The sequence below is a fragment of the Salvelinus fontinalis genome, chromosome 4, assembly GCF_029448725.1.
Source record: "Salvelinus fontinalis isolate EN_2023a chromosome 4, ASM2944872v1, whole genome shotgun sequence".
NCBI classification, from domain to species: Eukaryota; Metazoa; Chordata; class Actinopteri; order Salmoniformes; family Salmonidae; genus Salvelinus; species Salvelinus fontinalis.
Window position 1 is genome coordinate 34,859,096 of NC_074668.1, and position 18,863 is coordinate 34,877,958.

At 42.6% G+C, this 18,863-nt stretch overlaps 1 protein-coding gene across 6 annotated transcripts in view; it reads left to right on the forward strand.

The window, feature by feature from the left end:
• Positions 1-18,863, forward strand: part of LOC129853617 (smoothelin-like) — an 89,236-nt gene that overhangs the window by 46,267 nt on the left and 24,106 nt on the right. For all 6 annotated transcript variants that reach the window (XM_055919831.1, XM_055919829.1, XM_055919830.1 and 3 more), the window contains 3 exons: positions 235-280; positions 7,278-7,931; positions 13,721-13,794. In XM_055919831.1, coding sequence (XP_055775806.1) covers positions 235-280; positions 7,278-7,931; positions 13,721-13,794 — 774 coding nt within the window. The remainder of the gene's footprint in view (positions 1-234; positions 281-7,277; positions 7,932-13,720; positions 13,795-18,863) is intronic.

Here is an 18,863-nt window from a genome sequence, read left to right on the forward strand (position 1 = left end):
GATCAGCCCAAAAAAGAACAGAGACACAAACTTGTCTCCCTCGCTCGAAACACTGTTACATAATGCAAACACTACCCTGGTCACCTGTATGTGTGTTCACGTGGTTGTCACGATGACCAGTCTGATCCTCCCTGCCCCCAGTGCCTTGCCATCCCATGGATCTGCACTATTGCCCTGTGATGCTTTACTGCGTTTTATTTTCATCTAAACTCTCTCTCTCTCTCTCATTTTCAGGTCAGAGATACTTTATTCACTACTCTCAGCAAAGCAAGCGATGCAGGTGAGCATGTTTACAGATAAAAAAAACGAATCTATGTGTGTACAGTGCCTTTAGAAAGTATTCCTAACCCTTGACTTAATTGACACTTTGTTTTTGCAACCTGAATTCAAAATGGATCAAATATATTGTTGTCACCCATTTACACACAATACCCCATCATGCCAAAGTGAAAATATGTTTTTAGAAATATTTTCTTATTGAAAATGAAATACAGAAATATCTTATTTACATACTGTACCTATTCACACGCCTTTGCTATGACAGTCCAAATTGAGCTGCCTCCAATTTCCTTTGATCACCCTTGAGATGTCACTACAACTTGAGTCAACTTTTGTCCAATTCACTTGTTTGGACATGATTTAGAAAGAAACACACCTGTCTATATAACGTCCCACTGTTGACAGTGCATGTCAGAGCAGAAACTATACCATGAAGTCCAAATAACTGTCCGTAGAGCTCCAAGATATTATTGTGATGAGGCATATATCTGGGGAAGGGTATAAATCAATTTCTAGAGTGTTGACAGTTTCCAAGAGCACAGTGGTCTCCAGCATTTGGAAATTGAAAAAATACGGAGCTACTAGACTATGCCTAGAGCTGGCTGTCCGACCAATCTGAGAAACCAGGAAAGAATTACCTTTTTCAGGGAGGTGACCAAGAACCCAATGACCTCTGTTGTAGTCAGTTTCTATATTTATTTGGTTATGCAAATATTTGTTTATTATACAACGGGTGGGTCTAATCCTAAATGCGGAATGGTTTAAACCGCATTCCAGCCGGTGTCTATTCCACAAGTTACAACTGGATAAATCTATGACGTTTAAAATGCTTATTTACTCTGTTCCATCTGACTGCGCAATAAACTGTTTTATCAGCCCAGACAGGCAATTTATAAACTTGATCTCCACCATAAAAACCATCTAGACATTATCTCACATTTTTTTAGGTTAACATTTAGTTTTCAACAGTGGAGATTTGTATAAACCTTGCCGTCTGTCCCTCCGACATTTGCAACATTCTTTCAATATTCTAATTAGATCTCCAGCTTTCGCACAGTAGTAATAAACATGTCGAGAGTCGGGATGAGACAGACAGGCAGGCAGCTTTTCTCAGCCAGTCGAAATCAGGAATCGGCCACATTTTTATGCATATATACAAAGAAATATCAATAGAAAACAGGTCAAATGAAACAAAGTGGAGCTCGTTTGCAGTCTTTGTAGCTTTAGTTTTAAGTGATTTTGTTAGCTGGTTTGTTTGGTAGCTCCTCTTAACAACCGTGTCCGGACGAGACAGCCCATTTTCTATGTCAGGTGAAATCATGCCTCATTATCTCATTGTTATGGATCTATCCAAATAAATGTCACTAGAAAACAGATTATGCAAATGTAGCTACTTTGTTGTTATTCTGGCTGCACTGTTTGACGTGACTGTAAATTAGCTGTAGTTGGCTAGCTAGCGAGGGATAAGAACGTTGCCAGCCAGTAACGTTATGCCAATAGAACATTTAAAATTAACGGCTGGGTCGCGTCCATATGTAAATCATTATTTTAATATGTTGGTAACCCGTTGTAATAAAAGTGATAATGCCCTCAAAGCTGGTGTTTGGAGGATATATACCTTCATAGGATGCCACCTTTCCAACAAGTCAGTTCGTCAAATTTCTGCCCTTCTAGAGCTGCCCTTGTCAACTGTAAATTCTGTTATTGTGCAGTGGAAACGTCTAGGAGCAACAACGGCTCAGCCGCGAAGTGGTAGGCCACACAAGCTCGCATAATTGGACTGCTAAGTGCTAAAGCCCGTAGCGCCTTCATTTTTTTGTCCTCGGTTGCAGCACTCACTACCGAGTTCAAAACTGCTCATCTGGAGCTTCATGAAATGGGTTTCCATGGCCGAGCACGCAATCCTAAGATCACCATGTGCAATGCCAATCGTCGGCTAGAGTGGTGTAAAGCTTGCCCAACCATTGGACTCTGGAACATTGGAAATGCATTCTCTGGAGTGATGAATCACGCTTCACCATCTGGCAGTCCGATGGACAAATCTGGGTTTGGAGGTTGCCAGGAGAATGCTACCTGCCCAAATGCATAGTGCCAACTGTAAAGTTTGGTGGAGGAGGAATAATGGTCTGGGGTTGTTTTTGATGGATCGGGCTTGGCCCCTTAGTTCCAGTGAAGGGAATCTTAAGGCTACAGCATACAATGACATTCTAGACGATTCTGTGCTTCCAACTTCGTGGCAACAGTTTGGGGAAGGCCCTTTCCTGTTTCAACATGACAATGCCCCTGAGCACAAATCGAGGTCCATACAGAAATGCTTTGTTGAGATTGGTATGGAAAAGCTTGACTGGCCTGCACCGAGCTCTGACCTCAACCCCATCGACAGAGTTTGGGAAACCCTGCTTTAGAGACCTTCACCAATCTGGGCTTTATGGGAGAGTGGCCAGATGGAAGCCACTCTTGAGAAAAAAGCACAAGTTTGCAAAAAGGCACGTGAAAAACTTTGAGAGCATAAGGCAAAAGATTATGTGGTCTGATGAGAAATGTTATTCTTGGGCCTGAATGCAAAGCGCTATGTCTGGAGAAAACCAGGCACAGCTTATCACACGTCTAACACCATCCCTACCGTGAAGCATGGTGGTGGCAGCATCATGCTATGGGGATGCTTTTCAGCGGTAGGGACTGGGAGACTGGTAAGAAGAGAGGGAACAATGAATTGATGAGAACCTGCTTTAGCGTGCAAACAACCATAGACTGTGGCAAAGATTTATGTTCCAACAGGACAATGACCCCAAGCATACAGCCATAGCAACGCTGGAATGGCTTCAGAACAATAATGTGAAAGATCTTGAGTGGCCTAGCCAAAGCCCAGACTTGAATCCCATTGAAAATCTGTGGAGAGACTTGAAGATTGCTGTTCACTGCCGCTCCCCATCTAATTTAACAGAGCTTGAGGAATTCTGCAAGGAAGAATGGGAGAAAATCCCCAAATCCAGACATGCAAAGCTGATACAAACATACTCAAGACGACTCAAAGCTGTAATCGACGCCAAATATTATTCTACAAAGTATTGACTCAGGGGTGTGAGTACTTATGTAAATTAGATATTTATGTATTTCATTTTAAATATATTTGCAACAATTTCTAAAAACATGTTTTCACTTTGTCTTGGGGTATTGTGTGTAGATGTGTGATTTATTTTTTCTCATGAATTTTGAATTCAGGCTGTAACACAACAACATTTGGAATAAGTCAAGGGGTATGAATACTTTCTGAAGGCACTACAAGATCATGTATTTTTTTGTCCTGTATACTTTGTAAATTAATCGTTAGGGTGAAATTGGTGGACAATGTGCACAATTATCGATATATTCTATACTAGTTATTGTACAAATAATTATTTAAAGTCCCACCCATGGCTGCACCTCTGCCCAGTCATGGGAAATCCATAGATTAGGGCCTAATGATTTATTTAAATTGACTGATTTCCTTATATGAACTGTAACTCACTAAAATCTTTGAAATTGTTGCATGTGGTGTTTATTTTTTTATCAGTACCTGACCAAATTCACATAGAAATGTGTGTTATATATATACACTGCTCAAAAAAATAAAGGGAACACTTAAACAACACAATGTAACTCCAAGTCAATCACACTTCTGTGAAATCAAACTGTCCACTTAGGAAGCAACACTGATTGACAATAAATTTCACATGCTGTTGTGCAAATGGAATAGACAACAGGTGGAAATTATAGGCAATTAGCAAGACACCCCCAATAAAGGAGTGGTTCTGCAGGTGGTGACCACAGACCACTTCTCAGTTCTTATGCTTCCTGGCTGATGTTTCGGTCACTTGAATGCTGGCGGTGCTTTCACTCTAGTGGTAGCATGAGACGGAGTCTACAACCCACACAAGTGGCTCAGGTAGTGCAGCTCATCCAGGATGGCACATCAATGCGAGCTGTGGCAAGAAGGTTTGCTGTCTCTGTCAGCGTAGTGTCCAGAGCATGGAGGCGCTACCAGGAGACAGGCCAGTACATCAGGAGACGTGGAGGAGGCCGTAGGAGGGCAACAACCCAGCAGCAGGACCGCTACCTCCGCCTTTGTGCAAGGAGGAGTACTGCCAGAGCCCTGCAAAATGACCTCCAGCAGGCCACAAATGTGCATGTGTCTGCTCAAACGGTCAGAAACAGACTCCATGAGGGTGGTATGAGGGCCCGACGTCCACAGGTGGGGGTTGTGCTTACAGCCCAACACCGTGCAGGACGTTTGGCATTTGCCAGAGAACACCAAGATTGACAAATTCGCCACTGGCGCCCTGTGCTCTTCACATATGAAAGCAGGTTCACACTGAGCACATGTGACAGAGTCTGGAGACGCCGTGGAGAACATTCTGCTGCCTGCAACATCCTCCAGCATGACCGGTTTGGCGATGGGTCAGTCATGGTGTGGGGTGGCAATTCTTTGTGGGGCCGCACAGCCCTCCATGTGCTCGCCAGAGGTAGCCTGACTGCCATTAGGTACCGAGATGAGATCCTCAGACCCCTTGTGAGACCAAATGCTGGTGCGGTTGGCCCTGGGTTCCTCCTAATGCAAGACAATGCTAGACCTCATGTGCCTGGAGTGTGTCAGCAGTTCCTGCAAGAGGAAGGCAATGTTGCTATGGACTGGCCCGCCCGTTCCCCAGACCTGAATCCAATTGAGCACATCTGGGACATCATGTCTCGCTCCATCCACCAACGCCACGTTGTACCACAGACTGCCCAGGAGTTGGCTGATGCTTTAGTCCAGGTCTGGGAGGAGATCCCTCAGGAGACCATCCGCCACCTCATCAGGAGCATGCCCAGGCGTTGTAGGGAGGTCATACAGGCACGTGGAGGCCACACACACTACCGAGCCTCATTTTGACTTGTTTTAAGGACATTACATCAAAGTTGGATCAGCCTGTAGTGTGGTTTTCCACTTTAATTTTGAGTGTGACTCCAAATCCAGACCTCCATGGGTTGATAAATTTGATTTCCATTGATCATTTTTGTGTGATTTTGTTGTCAGCACATTCAACTATGTAAAGAAAAAAGTATTTAATAAGAATGTTTCATTCATTCAGATCTAGGATGTGTTATTTTAGTGTTCCCTTTTATTTTTTTGAGCAGTATATGTCATTCTCATCTAAGAAGCGGTAGATCTGTTTTATGTGCGCTATTTCTATATTTCCCGAACTTACATTTTGTTTTTGCCTTTCAATTCTGGTTTTGGACACCAGCTTCAATCAAAATACAATATTTTTGGTTATAGAAAATATATTTCAGTGGTTTAGATGGGACAATGATTCTCTACACTGTACTTGCTTGTTTTACCACAGAAACTGAAATTAAGCGAACTATTAGAATTTTAGCCACCAGGAAATGGCAGAGCGATTTCTGCATAGTGCGTCTTTAAAATATTTCTGAGATATGTGATGTAGTTGTTTATTTTCTCGAGCCTAAATGGTCAACAATGTTTTCTGTGTGTGTGTACAAAATGTTCTGTACATTGTGCCGCAGTAAAGGGGTGTCCATTCTACTCAGGAGCACTTCTAGTTTCCAAATCCACAGAGTTTACACCCCAGTCATCGCTGCTAATTTTGCGGCCCGTAAAGCCCCCATGCAGTCTTTTTAATTGTATTTTTAAATGATCACTCTGTCTAATAAATCATTCTGTGTGTTTATTTCATGAAAACAACTCCAATATATATATATTTATCATTTATTTCCCTTAGCCTCTTTTGGCCATTGTAATGCTCAGTCTGATCATGTGGGAGTTAGGAAACAAATTTGAAGATATTTTCATACTCGGCCCTGATTTTGTCATTATGGGGTATTGTTTGTAGATGGGTGAGAAACTAAATCTATTTAATCCATTTTGAATTCAGTTTGTAACAAAACAAAATGTGGATTGAGTCAAGGGTTATTAAATACTTTGAGGGCACTATAGATGTAATAACCTAACATTTAAAGTGGGAGCCAGCCAGGATGTGTGCCTCATTACTTGTGCTTTACTGTTAAACTCCACCGGCAGTGTTGATAACATCACACCAGAGGACCTGTGAGCTGGAAGCCCTTAGTGCTGCTGAGTTATAGCTGTTATAGTTCCTCTAATATCAAGACGCCCTGCTCCCTAAGTCCTATCAGTTGAATGGCTTCCATTCGAAGGAGCTTTCCAGGGCCAGCATGGCCGTATAGGGCCTTTCATACAGGGGAGGGTGAGGGTGCACCACTAGAGGACTGGATAGAGATAGAATATGGAAGATACGAGTGCACAGGATCGTCTGTGTGTGTGTGTGTGCACGTTTGTCTTTTAACTCTCTATCCCGTGTAAACACTGGTCTGTGTCCGCAAATGTTTTGCCTCCATAAGGGAGACGTTGTCTTTCGCTCCCTAGTGCTTCTTTATAATCTCCTCTCTGTGGCCCCACTGCTCCTAAAAGCTTGTGATTCTCAAGCACACTAAATCGAGATTATTAAGCGGGAGGGAACTTCCCTAAATGAGTGTGGAGCTTTTCCCTATATGTGATGAAAGCAGACCATCATTTTACTGTACATAAAGTAGCAGGAATCCAGAAACACTCAGGCAACCTAGACATCTGTCAGCTTATGGCCAAAGCTGATGCACTAAAAAAAGAGGGAGAATGAGGGAGGGCGAGTGAAGAAAAGGAGGGGGGCTGGAAAAAGGAAGAGAGAGAGAGGGAGTGTGAGAGAAGGGAAATAAAATAAAGGGATTTGCAGAGAGCTTTAGGATGAGGAGACAAAGGCAGTGAGTGTGCTGTTTTGAGTTTTGGAGATTTTAGTCATGTTGCCCTGCTGAAGACTTTGAAATGTTTCCAGTCTTTGTGTGTCAGCTGTACCGGGGAGCTGGGTAATTAACTACTGACTTTGTATTACTTGACTGTGTCTGTGGTCCTCTGTTCTTTGCTACTGTGTGTAAGTAATTTACACTAATGTGTTGTCTGTGTTTTGCAGTGCCTGAAAAGGAGCCGGTTGTCTTGGCCCCATTTGGCCGGGCTAACTCTGTGCGGGACCGTATGCGTAAGTTCACAGAGCCCAGCCCAAGCCCCAGTGTCCCGTTCCTGAAGAGGGGCTCTCAGTCTCTAAGGAATGGGACAGCCCCCAGTGCCCGAGTCCTAGGCAGAGCCACCGAGCTGAGTGTGGGACGAGCAGCAGCGCCAGTCAACCAAACAGCAATGACCACAGCAGAATCCATCAGATCCCTTACAGACAGGCACGGGAGACCCCATGTAGGTTCTACATCGTACTCTTCATCCTCCTCCTCCTCAGAGAACCTTGTCCAATGCCAGGGCACAATTCAGCCAGGGGGCGTGGCCACCAAAGATCTGCAAACCGCTGCTCAATCCATGAGCACAGTAGGCGGGGCGAAGCAGCCGGCTAAAAAGCTGCAGCACTCCTCGGGCATCTCAAAGGAAGACAAGACCCTAGGGAACCAGGGAGAGGCAGACCCCGACATGAAGACCTTCCTAACTATCGAGATCAAAGATGGACACACCATCACCACCTCCTCCTCCTCCTGCTCCTCCTCCTCTTCCTCTAGAGGCAACCTGGCCTCCATGACCCCCATGGCCCCACGCATCACCACCAACTCCATGGGACAGAGAGCAGGTAGGAGCACTGCCTAATGGATGCTAGATAGACTTCTGGTTCCAGATTCTTTGTATGTACAGACCATAGCTTTTGATAGATTTGTGTTAAATCCAAAAACAGAAGTTGATATTTGAAATGATGCGTTACCAGTGGTACCAGGCGGACTGAGTGCCTTGAGCCTACATCAGTCATAGACTTGCCTTTAAATATTTTTCTCCCTTTTAAATCTTAGAATAGATCAGCAAACATTAACAGTGGAGCCATTTTTCATCCCTTCAGCCCAGTGTACTGCAGCAGATCATAGGAACTGTGTCTGTTTGTGGAGACAGATTGTGTAGATACTGGATGTTTCCTGTTCTGTCCCAGCTCCACCTCTGCATGCTAATATCAGCCTTGAGATCAGGGACAGGGTTCAGTCCATAGAAATAGAATGCATTTGTATGGGTAAGTCAGCAGGGCTGAACCCCAGGCTGGGGACAGACCAGGGCCAGGGTTAGGGCCAGGGAGTGTGTGTATATATGTGTGTGGGAGCAGGGTTCTGCTGTGGACGAGCAGCATTGTCTCTATGATGAGCAGGCACGCTGTGTGGAGGTGGAGGGGGGATGGAGGGTGGTAAGGGATCAAGGACACACAACAATGGGCAATTATTGAGTAAACTGTATGGTCTAACAGCACAATACACTGTAGTCTTTCTGTTGCATTCCTGCAGTGTTGGCAACATCCACAACAGACTATGGTCTGTATACCACTCTGTAAAAGCCATACAAACACTCACACTGTACTCCAGTACTCGGGCATACGTTGTCAACACAAACGTTGAAAACAGGTGTTATCGCTAAACGGTACTTTATCCTACTCCTGAGGGGTATGTTGGCAAGGTAACGTTAGTCAACTCTCAGTTCAACTTTGGATAACCAGTCATATGAAAGTGGCTCACCTTTTAGCCAGGTAAATTTCTATGGCAAGAAATCCTTCAGAACTAACCTGCTCCGGGGCAGGCTAACTCGTGGCTAACTCCACTTACCCTGAATGAAATGACTGAGCCGAGAGTTGAGGACCAATGAAATCGGATTCCTTCCCTCTTGCAAAGATCTCTTAATAAGGAAGACAACTGATAAAATATTTTATTAATAAAATGTTTTGTTTTTTATATGTTAAAATATATCACTTTGCACATTTAGTAAACTTCACACAATGTAACACTTTCTTATGACTTAATAAAAATATATATTGATATGAGTGGGGGAAAAGGTGTTTGTGCATTGATAAGCACACCAAAGACTGTATTAACGATAATAATAAGTAATAAAATAAAGACTGTATTAACGATAATAAGTCATAAAAAAACAAAGATTGTGTTAACGATAATAATAAGTAATAAAATAGACTGTATTAACAATAATAAGTAATAAAATAAAGACTGTATTAACGATAATTATAAGTAATAAAAACACAAAGACTGTATTAACGATAATAATAAGTAATAAAATAAAGACTGTATTAACAATAAGTAATAAAAACACAGAGACTGTATTAACGATAATAATAAGTAATAAAATAAAGACTGTATTAACGATAATAATAAGTAATAAAAAACAAAGACTGTTAACGATAATAATAAGTAATAAAATAAAGACTGTATTAACGATCGATAATACAGTCTTTATTTTATTATTTATTATTATTGATCGTTAATACAGTCTTTATTTTATTACTTATTATTATCGTTAACAGTCTTTGTTTTTTTATTACTTATTATTATCGTTAATACAGTCTTTATTTTATTATTTATTATTAACGATAATAATAAGTAATAAAAAAGTACGACTGTATTAACGATGATAATAATAAGTAATAAAAAAGACTGTATTAACGATGATAATAATAAGTAATAAAAAATAGGCTGTATTAACGATGATAATAAGTAATAAAATAAAGGCTGTATTAACGATGATAATAATAAGTAATAAAATAAAGACTGTATTAACGATAATAATAAGTTATAAAATAAAGACTGTATTAACGATAATAATAAGTAATAAAAAAACAGACTTAACGATAATAATAAGTAATAAATAAAGACTGTATTAACAATCAATAATAATAAATAATAAAATAAAGACTGTATTAATGATGAGAATAATAAGTAATAAAATAAAGACTATTAACGATAATAATAAGTAATAAAATAAAGACTGTATTAACGATAATAATAAGTTTTAAAAAATAAAGACTTAACGATAATAATAAGCAATAAAATAAAGACTGTATTAACGATAATAATAAGCAATAAAATAAAGACTGCACTTCTAAAAGCCTATTTCACAACATGAATTTGCAAGATAACATTTCCATCATTTTGTTTTCGGCACAAATTAAAATATGATGTTTCAGCATTATCTCAGTTAAGATTTTCGACGTTCAACTAGCCATCTGCGACATGCACGCACAATTACAGACAAGCAATATCCACCTTTCTAATACGTACAGTATGATGTCTGAGCTGGAATGTGAAGCTAACTGGAGCTGGTTAGCTTCAGAAAACCCTGAGTAGATCTACCTTTCTTCATCCCTCTGGACACCTACTTGTCTGGTTATGTTTCTGTTCATCTTTCTGTGTATGTGGATGTTAGTGTTTTGGTGTGTCTCAGAAGCGGCCTGTTCACAGCTGCTGTGGACATCTGTCCAAACAACCAGTCTTGTGCTCCAGCACTTTCCAATCACCAGGACCTCCAACCCAAACAGTTTACTTAAGACCCTGCCTGGAGCAGGACTATTACAGCACCCAGTCAGACTCTGATTAGCCCCCTCGTCTCATCTCCCTCCTCCCAGACCCTCTGACAGCTGCACTGGGCTTCTTCAAGAGGCCGGCTTTAAGCCCAATTTTGCTCTAATGCCTTTGGGTTCCTTTTTTGGAAGCTCCCTGCCACTGACTGAAGACCGGTTTGGAGAATGTCTTGTGGTCACCCAGCAGCTCCTAACAACAGTCCTGAGTGTACAGTACAGAACACTGGTACGGATCAAACAGGCACTTCTGTTTTACAGATGTGGTTAAACTGACATAGCTGCTGTCTTATGTAGGGATTTGTCTGCTATTGAAATCCTAAGAGAAAGCCTAAGAGTTTCAGGAAGCCTAAGTCCAAACAGTGTAAAAATATATACAGTGCATTCGGGAAGTATTCAGACGCCTTGACTTTTACGTTACAGCCTTATTCTAAAATTGATTAAATTCATTGTTTTCCTCATCAATCTACAGACAAAACCCCATAATGACAAAGAGAAAAAAATGGTTTTTAGACATTTTTGCAAATGTATTAAAATAAAAAAATTACGGAAATACCTTATTTACATAAGTATTCAGACCCTTTGCTAAGAGACTCAAAATTGAGCTCAGGTGCATCCTGTTTCCATTGATCATCCTTGATGTTTCTACAACTTGATTGCAGTCTACCTGTGGTAAATTAAATTGATTGGACATGATTTGCAAAGGCACTCACCTGTCTATATAAGGTCCCACAGTTGACAGTGTATGTCAGAGCAAAAATCAAGACAGAAGCTACTCCTCACTAAAAGCAGGTAGCCTAGTGGTTAGAGCATTGGGCCAGTAAACGAAAAGTTGCTGGATTGAATCCCCGAGCTGACAAGGTACAAATCTGTTGTTCTGCCCCTGAGCAAGGCAGTTAACCCACTGTTCCCTGCGCGCCGAAGACGTGGATGTCGATTATGGCAGCCCCCCGCCCCTCTCTGATTCAGAGGGGTTGGGTTAAATACGGAAGACCCATTTAATTTGAATGCATTCAGTTGTACAACTGACTAGGTATCCCCCTTTTGCTAACCCTGAAAGGCACCTAACAGCCCACATGGAGTTTGCCAAAAGGCACTGAAAGACTCTCAAACCATGAGAAACAAGATTCTCTGGTCTGATGAAACCAAGATTGAAGTCTTTGGCCTGAATGCCAAGCGTCACGTCTGGAGGAAACCTGGCACCATCCCTACGGTGAAGCATGGTGGTGGCAGCATCATGCTGTGGGGATGTTTTTCAGTGGCAGGGACTGGAAGACTAGTCAGGAATGAGAGAAAGATGAACGGTGCAAAGTACAGAGAGACCATTGATGAAAACCTGCTCCAGAGCGCTTAGGACCTCAGACTGGGACGAAGGTTCACCTTCCAACAGGACAATGACCCTAAGCACACAGGTTCACCTTCCAACAGGACAACAACAAAGGTTCACCTTCTAACATGAAAACAACCCTAAGCACACAGCCAAGACAACGCAGGACATGCTTCAAGACAAGTCTCTGAGTGGGCCAGCCAGAGCCCGAACTTGAACCCTATCTAACATATCTGGAGAGACCTGAAAATAGCTGTGCCTCGACGCTCCCTATCCAACCTGACAGAGCTTGAGAGGATCTGCAGAAAAGAATGGGAGAAACTCCCCAAATACAGGTGTGCCAAGCTTGTAGCATCATTCCCAAGAAGACGCGAGGCTGTGATCGCTGCCAAAGGTGCTTTTAACAAAGTACCGAGTAAAGGGTCTGAACACCTATGTAATGTGTTATTTCATTTGTTCCTTTTTTATAACTTTGCAAAAATGTCTAATTTCTTTGTCGTTATGGGGTATTGTGTGTAGAATGTTGAGGGACAAAAAACAATTGAATCAATTTTAGAATAAGGCTGCAATGTTGTTACGTTCTGAATATTTTCCGAATGCACTGTATATTTTTTTTAATTCATTTTCAGAATGGAAAAACGCTTAATTAACTTATCTATATATTGTTTAATAATCTAATATTTGAATACTATCAATCACCTAAATAAAAGCTAGACAGTCGGGGAGAATTGAAAATTGCCAAAACAATGAATTTAGCAGTATTGATTTGATTATGTTTGAACAAAGGAACACAGCATTTGCCATGTCAAAATGCATAGAATTGCAGGAAATTAGCTTTAAAACGGCTAAATTTTCTCTCTGCTCTATGAGAAAATGTGTAGGATTGCAGAAAATGCTTTAAAACTGAAACATGAAACAATTCCTCTTCATCTTCATGGAGAAATTTTGAGAATTACAGGTTATTGGCTTAAATATTAAAGCATTTCCCTACACTGCCAAGGTGGAGGACTCTAAAATGTTCTCCACCGGGCTGACCGTGCCCATTACCACGCCCCCCTGCCACTCCCCTTGCCACGCCCAACCACCTAAGCCCCTTTTTGATCCAGAAAAAAACGTATTATGTTGGTCCCCAGTTTACTGTGTGTGTGTGTTGGTGTTGGTGCACAGGTCACATGACATTGTATGTGTGCAGAGAAAGATGGAACATGGGTGTTTGTATTAGCGGTGGCAGGGCCCATAGTGTGACTCACTACCATCCTTTATGACACCATTTAAAGTTTTTTTATTAGTCATATGCTCAGGATACACATGGTTTACCCCGTCCAAAGAAATGCTTACTCGCAGGTTCCTTCTCAACAATGCAACAACAATAAGAAATAATACAAGGTATGAATATTATATAAAGTAAATGGCTCAGTAGAATATTTTTTGGTTTGTTGCATAAGTATAATACAGGAAGGCACCATGACGGCTTAAGTGAGTGATGGTCCCCTCATGGACACTCAGAGCCATAGGCACATCATCATGTACAATATACAAAACGAATACTGTATGCTTTGGAGACTTGAGTCCATTTAACATGTAACTATTTATGGTTAAACACTGGTGGTGTGCTGTGACATTGTTTTATAGAGATTTTGACACGTCAGCTCCATGTAAGTCTCTCACTGTATGGCTCTCTCTTTCTCCCTGGCAGAGTTGACCATGGATCTGAGAGCGACCCCCTTCAAGACCTCCTCCTCCAGCCTCACTTCTGGATCCTCTTTCAAGGTACTGTAACACTCCACTCCTCCTGTCCTGGCAGAAACGCCGGGTTAAAGACACACTACAGCAATTTTTTGACTTTTCCAATTGAAAAACAGTATTCCAAGTATAAATACAGTAATGTGTACACACTGAAGGGTAAAAATATATATATTTTCAGCAAATCATTTTTTTTGACACAACTGCAAAATTCAAGGAATAGGGCATTTAAGTAGATGGTCTGATGTGATGTCATCGGCCTCCCCTCTTGCTTGACAAACAATAGAGGAGCAAAAGAGAACAAAAGAGGAAAGCCCCCCACTTGTGCCATGACATGTCATACCTGGACCACCTATTGAGGTGTGCCTTTTGTTAAGTAAATCAGATGTTAAATGAGGTGAAAAGGAGACTGGAGTAGGACTTTAAATGACTGTAACGTGTCAAACCTGAGTTATGCATGTGATGCCTTTAAAAGCTATCAATAAATGTTGGACTCTAAGTTGAACATTCATGGTTTACCTCTTGCCTTAAAATGTCATACTTATTTCTATTCTATTCTTAATTCCCCCAAAAATGTATCATCGTTGTCGCAAAGCACTTGCTTTGCCCCTGAAAGCAAGTGCCTCATGCGCCTTATAAGAGAGGGAGGGAGGGAGGGAGGGAGGGAGGGAGCGAGCAGGGAGGACTTAATGTTTATCAAACAAAGAGTGTCCTTGTAGGGTATGAGAAACAGACAGAGAGGGAGGGAGGTGCACTGGGCACTTCATTCTGTCTATGCCCCATCCCTCCTGAGATTTATCTCTGCACCTCCCTACAGTCCATGCCACCTCCCTACAGTCCATGCCACCTCCCTACAGTCCATGCCACCTCCCTACAGTCCATGCCACCTCCCTACAGTCCATGCCACCTCCCTACAGTCTATGCCACCTCCCTACAGTCTATGCCACCTCCCTACAGTCTATGCCACCTCCCTACAGTCTATGCCACCTCCCTACAGTCTATGCCACCTCCCTACAGTCTATGCCACCTCTCTACAGTCTATGCCACCCCTCTACAGTCCATGCCACCTCCCTACAGTCTATGCCACCTCCCTACAGTCTATGCCACCTCTCTACAGTCTATGCCACCTCCCTACAGTCTATGCCACCTCCCTACACTCCATGCCACCTCCCTACACTCCATGCCACCTCCCTACACTCCATGCCACCTCCCTACACTCCATGCCACCTCCCTACAGTCCCATGCCACCTCCCTACAGTCCCATGCCATCTCCCTATAGTCCATGCTACCTCCCTATAGTCCATGCTACCTCCCTATAGTCCATGCTACCTCCCTACAGTCCCATGCTACCTCCCTACAGTCCCATGCTACCTCCCTACAGTCCCATGCTACCTCCCTACAGTCCATGCCACCTCCCTACAGTCCCATGCTATCTCCCTACGGTCCCATGCTATCTCCCTACGGTCCCATGCTATCTCCCTACGGTCCCATGCTATCTCCCTACAGTCCAATGCTACCTCCCTACAGTCCCATGCTACCTCCCTACAGTCCATGCCACCTCCCTACAGTCCCATGCCACCTCCCTACAGTCCCATGCCACCTCCCTACAGTCCCATGCCATCTCCCTACAGTCCCATGGCACCTCCCTACAGTCCCATGGCACCTCCCTACAGTCCCATGGCACCTCCCCACAGTCCATGCCACCTCCCCACAGTCCATGCCACCTCCCTACAGTCCCATGCTATCTCCCTACAGTCCCATGCTATCTCCCTACAGTCCCATGCTATCTCCCTACAGTCCCATGCTATCTCCCTACAGTCCCATGCCACCTCCCTACAGTCCCATGCCACCTCCCTACAGTCCCATGCCACCTCCCTACAGTCCCATGCCACCTCCCTACAGTCCCATGCCACCTCCCTACAGTCCCATGCCACCTCCCTACAGTCCCATGCCACCTCCCTACAGTCCCATGCCACCTCCCTACAGTCCCATGCCACCTTCCTACAGTCCCATGCCATCTCCCTACAGTCTATGCCACCTCCCTAAAGTCCTAGCCACTCAACTAGACGATGACACAGGGATTGTTTCACAAAATAGGTGCCTTTTGCGTACCTATGATATTTTTCAGTAGAAATTGTGCACCAATATGATATTTTAAAAGCCTGTTATATAAATTAAGTGACCTTTTATATAGACCACATAGAGAATTCAATACATCTGCAAAATTCAGCAAATTCACAAGTCCCTCCGTCAACCCTGTGTCATTTCTAGGAAGATTTGAACCCACTTAATTCCAACATTTCTCCAAGTTTCACCATCATTGTAAAGCCCTAGATGCTCTGACAGTCATTTCTGAAGATGATTACAGGTATCCCTCGTTTATCGCGGGGGTTACGTTCCGAAAATGACCCGCGATAAGTGAAATACGCGAAATAGAAAACTTTTTTTTTTTTTTTACAATTAGCAACTATTACATGTATACAAATACAGTGACTCACGTGTAGGCCGTTTCACTGCTCTTCAGAGCGTTTCGTCGACATTATGGGTTTAGGAGATGTTCGAAATTACAAGATAATTTGGCCAACTTAATGTAAATTTGCCAAGCTGTTTTATGTACGTACACATAACTGCACGAGACGACAAAATGATAGCACAATTCGTAGCATGTTTTGATACAAGAAGCGGGAGTGAGTTTTTAGCGAATCAGAATGCAGAGCACAATGCACCAAAAAAAAAAAAAAAATGCATTATGAAAATCCGCGAAATAGCGAATCCGCGATAAGTGAACCGCGAAGTGGCGAGGGATCACTGTATTTGTTTCATGTGATTATTGATTCATCTACGTCTGTCCCTCATTTTAAGGTAATTCTGTCATGTGAACTAAACTCTTGTTTTAATGTGCTGAATCTATTCCTTACAAAATATATATTTTAAAAAGAAACTTTGAACCTAACATTAAATCCAATAGTCAAATCATATAGTAAAAGCATGTGAGCTGGTTCTACTCTATTTGGCCTTTCCTGGTGTTTTGTGGTGGGAAACTGAGTGGGTATGATCATAACATGTCAACCATGTTACCCATACATTTTTTTCTCAATTGCCACTCCCTGTTGCACACAACAAGCTTAATTTCCCCCTGTCACAAGGGGATTTATGTCTGACTTAAGAAATAACCCTGTTACTTTGCGGCACCTACTGTAATAGGCACTTACTATAGTTTTTTTAACATTTTTTATAAGAAAACGTGTTATTTGCTATACATTTGAACATGCACTGTTAATGACAGAATGTTACAATTTAGATCAAAGTTACACTTCTTAAACGGCACTTCTTAAAAGGAAAAAGCTCTGTCATGAGTGAATGAAGGGAAGCGAATGTAGGGTAAGGGAAAAGTGTAGTCTAGTTTCCTCACTCCTTAATGGTTTTCTGTTCCACCCCCCATGTAGAGCGGAGCAGTAATCTGGTTAGGGGATCAGGGCTGGGCTGGGAGGACGCTGCCTGGGATTGGGGCTGGGAGGCGCGGGGGGGGGGGGGGGGGATTAAAGATGTTGCATAGAGACTGTCTCTATCAGTTAACCCTGCAGTTACACACATCCAGACGGATACAGACACCGATAGGTGGCTCTTACACACAGACAGACTGAGCGAGATGCTGGGGCAAGAAGACATGTATTCATTCTGCAGAAGATGAGGTGTGTGCTTGACCCGTGCTAGGCATAATAGGTAACTGGTCGAGAGGCTTGCATGGCTGTGTATGTGATGTGTTACAATTTAATTGAAAACATTTCCCATTTTCAGTGGTAAACTTTGGTGGCTCGTTGTGAAAGTCATGGATACGACCATTGGATTCTTTTGATGTCCTTTTTGTAAGGGTTTACACCGAGACAGTTGCGCTACATATGTGCACTTGTCCTTGTTTCCAGGTACTGAGACCATGTGTTGAGGTTTAGAATGTGTTTGTGAATAAGAGCACAAGACGTGCTCCTTGTTGTGTAGGCAAACAGGGGACACTTTTTCAGCCCAAGCCACCAGCATGGTATATCAGCCGGGCTTATTCAGGTTATTAGACATGGTATATCAGCCGGGCTTATTCAGGTTATTAGACATGGTATATCAGCCAGGCTTATTCAGGTTATTAGACATGGTATATCAGCCGGGCTTATTCAGGTTATTAGACATGGTATATCAGCCGGGCTTATTCAGGTTATTAGACATGGTATATCAGCCGGGCTTATTCAGGTTATTAGACATGGTATATCAGCCGGGCTTATTCAGGTTATTAGACATGGTATATCAGCCGGGCTTATTCAGGTTATTAGACATGGTATATCAGCCGGGCTTATTCAGGTTATTAGACATGGTATATCAGCCGGGCTTATTCAGGTTATTAGACATGGTATATCAGCCGGGCTTATTCAGGTTATTAGACGTGGTATATCAGCCGGGCTTATTCAGGTTATTAGACGTGGTATATCAGCCGGGCTTATTCAGGTTATTAGACGTGGTATATCAGCCGGGCTTATTCAGGTTATTAGACATGGTATATCAGCCGGGCTTATTCAGGTTATTAGACATGGTATATCAGCCGGGCTTATTCAGGTTATTAGACATGGTATATCAGCCGGGCTTATTCAGGTTATTAGACATGGTATATCAGCCGGGCTTAGTCAGGTTATTAGACGTGGTATATCAGCCGGGCTTATTCAGGTTATTAGACATGGTATATCAGCCAGGCTTATTCAGGTTATTAGACACACGTGGAAATAACTCTGTTAATGAGATTTGTGAAGGGAAGCTGGCAGATGCTATACCTCGCTCTAGGTTAGCATCAAGCAGGGCTGCTGCACTGTACCTCTGTCCTGGGTCTAGGCCCCACCACCTGTCCCACATAGTCTCTCAGGCCCATGGAAGTTCAAGGGTGCGTGATAATGATGGACGATGGATTTGTCTGGATTGGCTTCCAGTCCCACCGTTAACAGGCATTGACATTGATCCTCATTCACATTCCTCTGTCCTCAATAGGATCGTAGGGTTGTATACACACTGATGGAAGAGTCCTATTATGGAGGTCTTGCAATCTAAGCTGTGTGATAAGA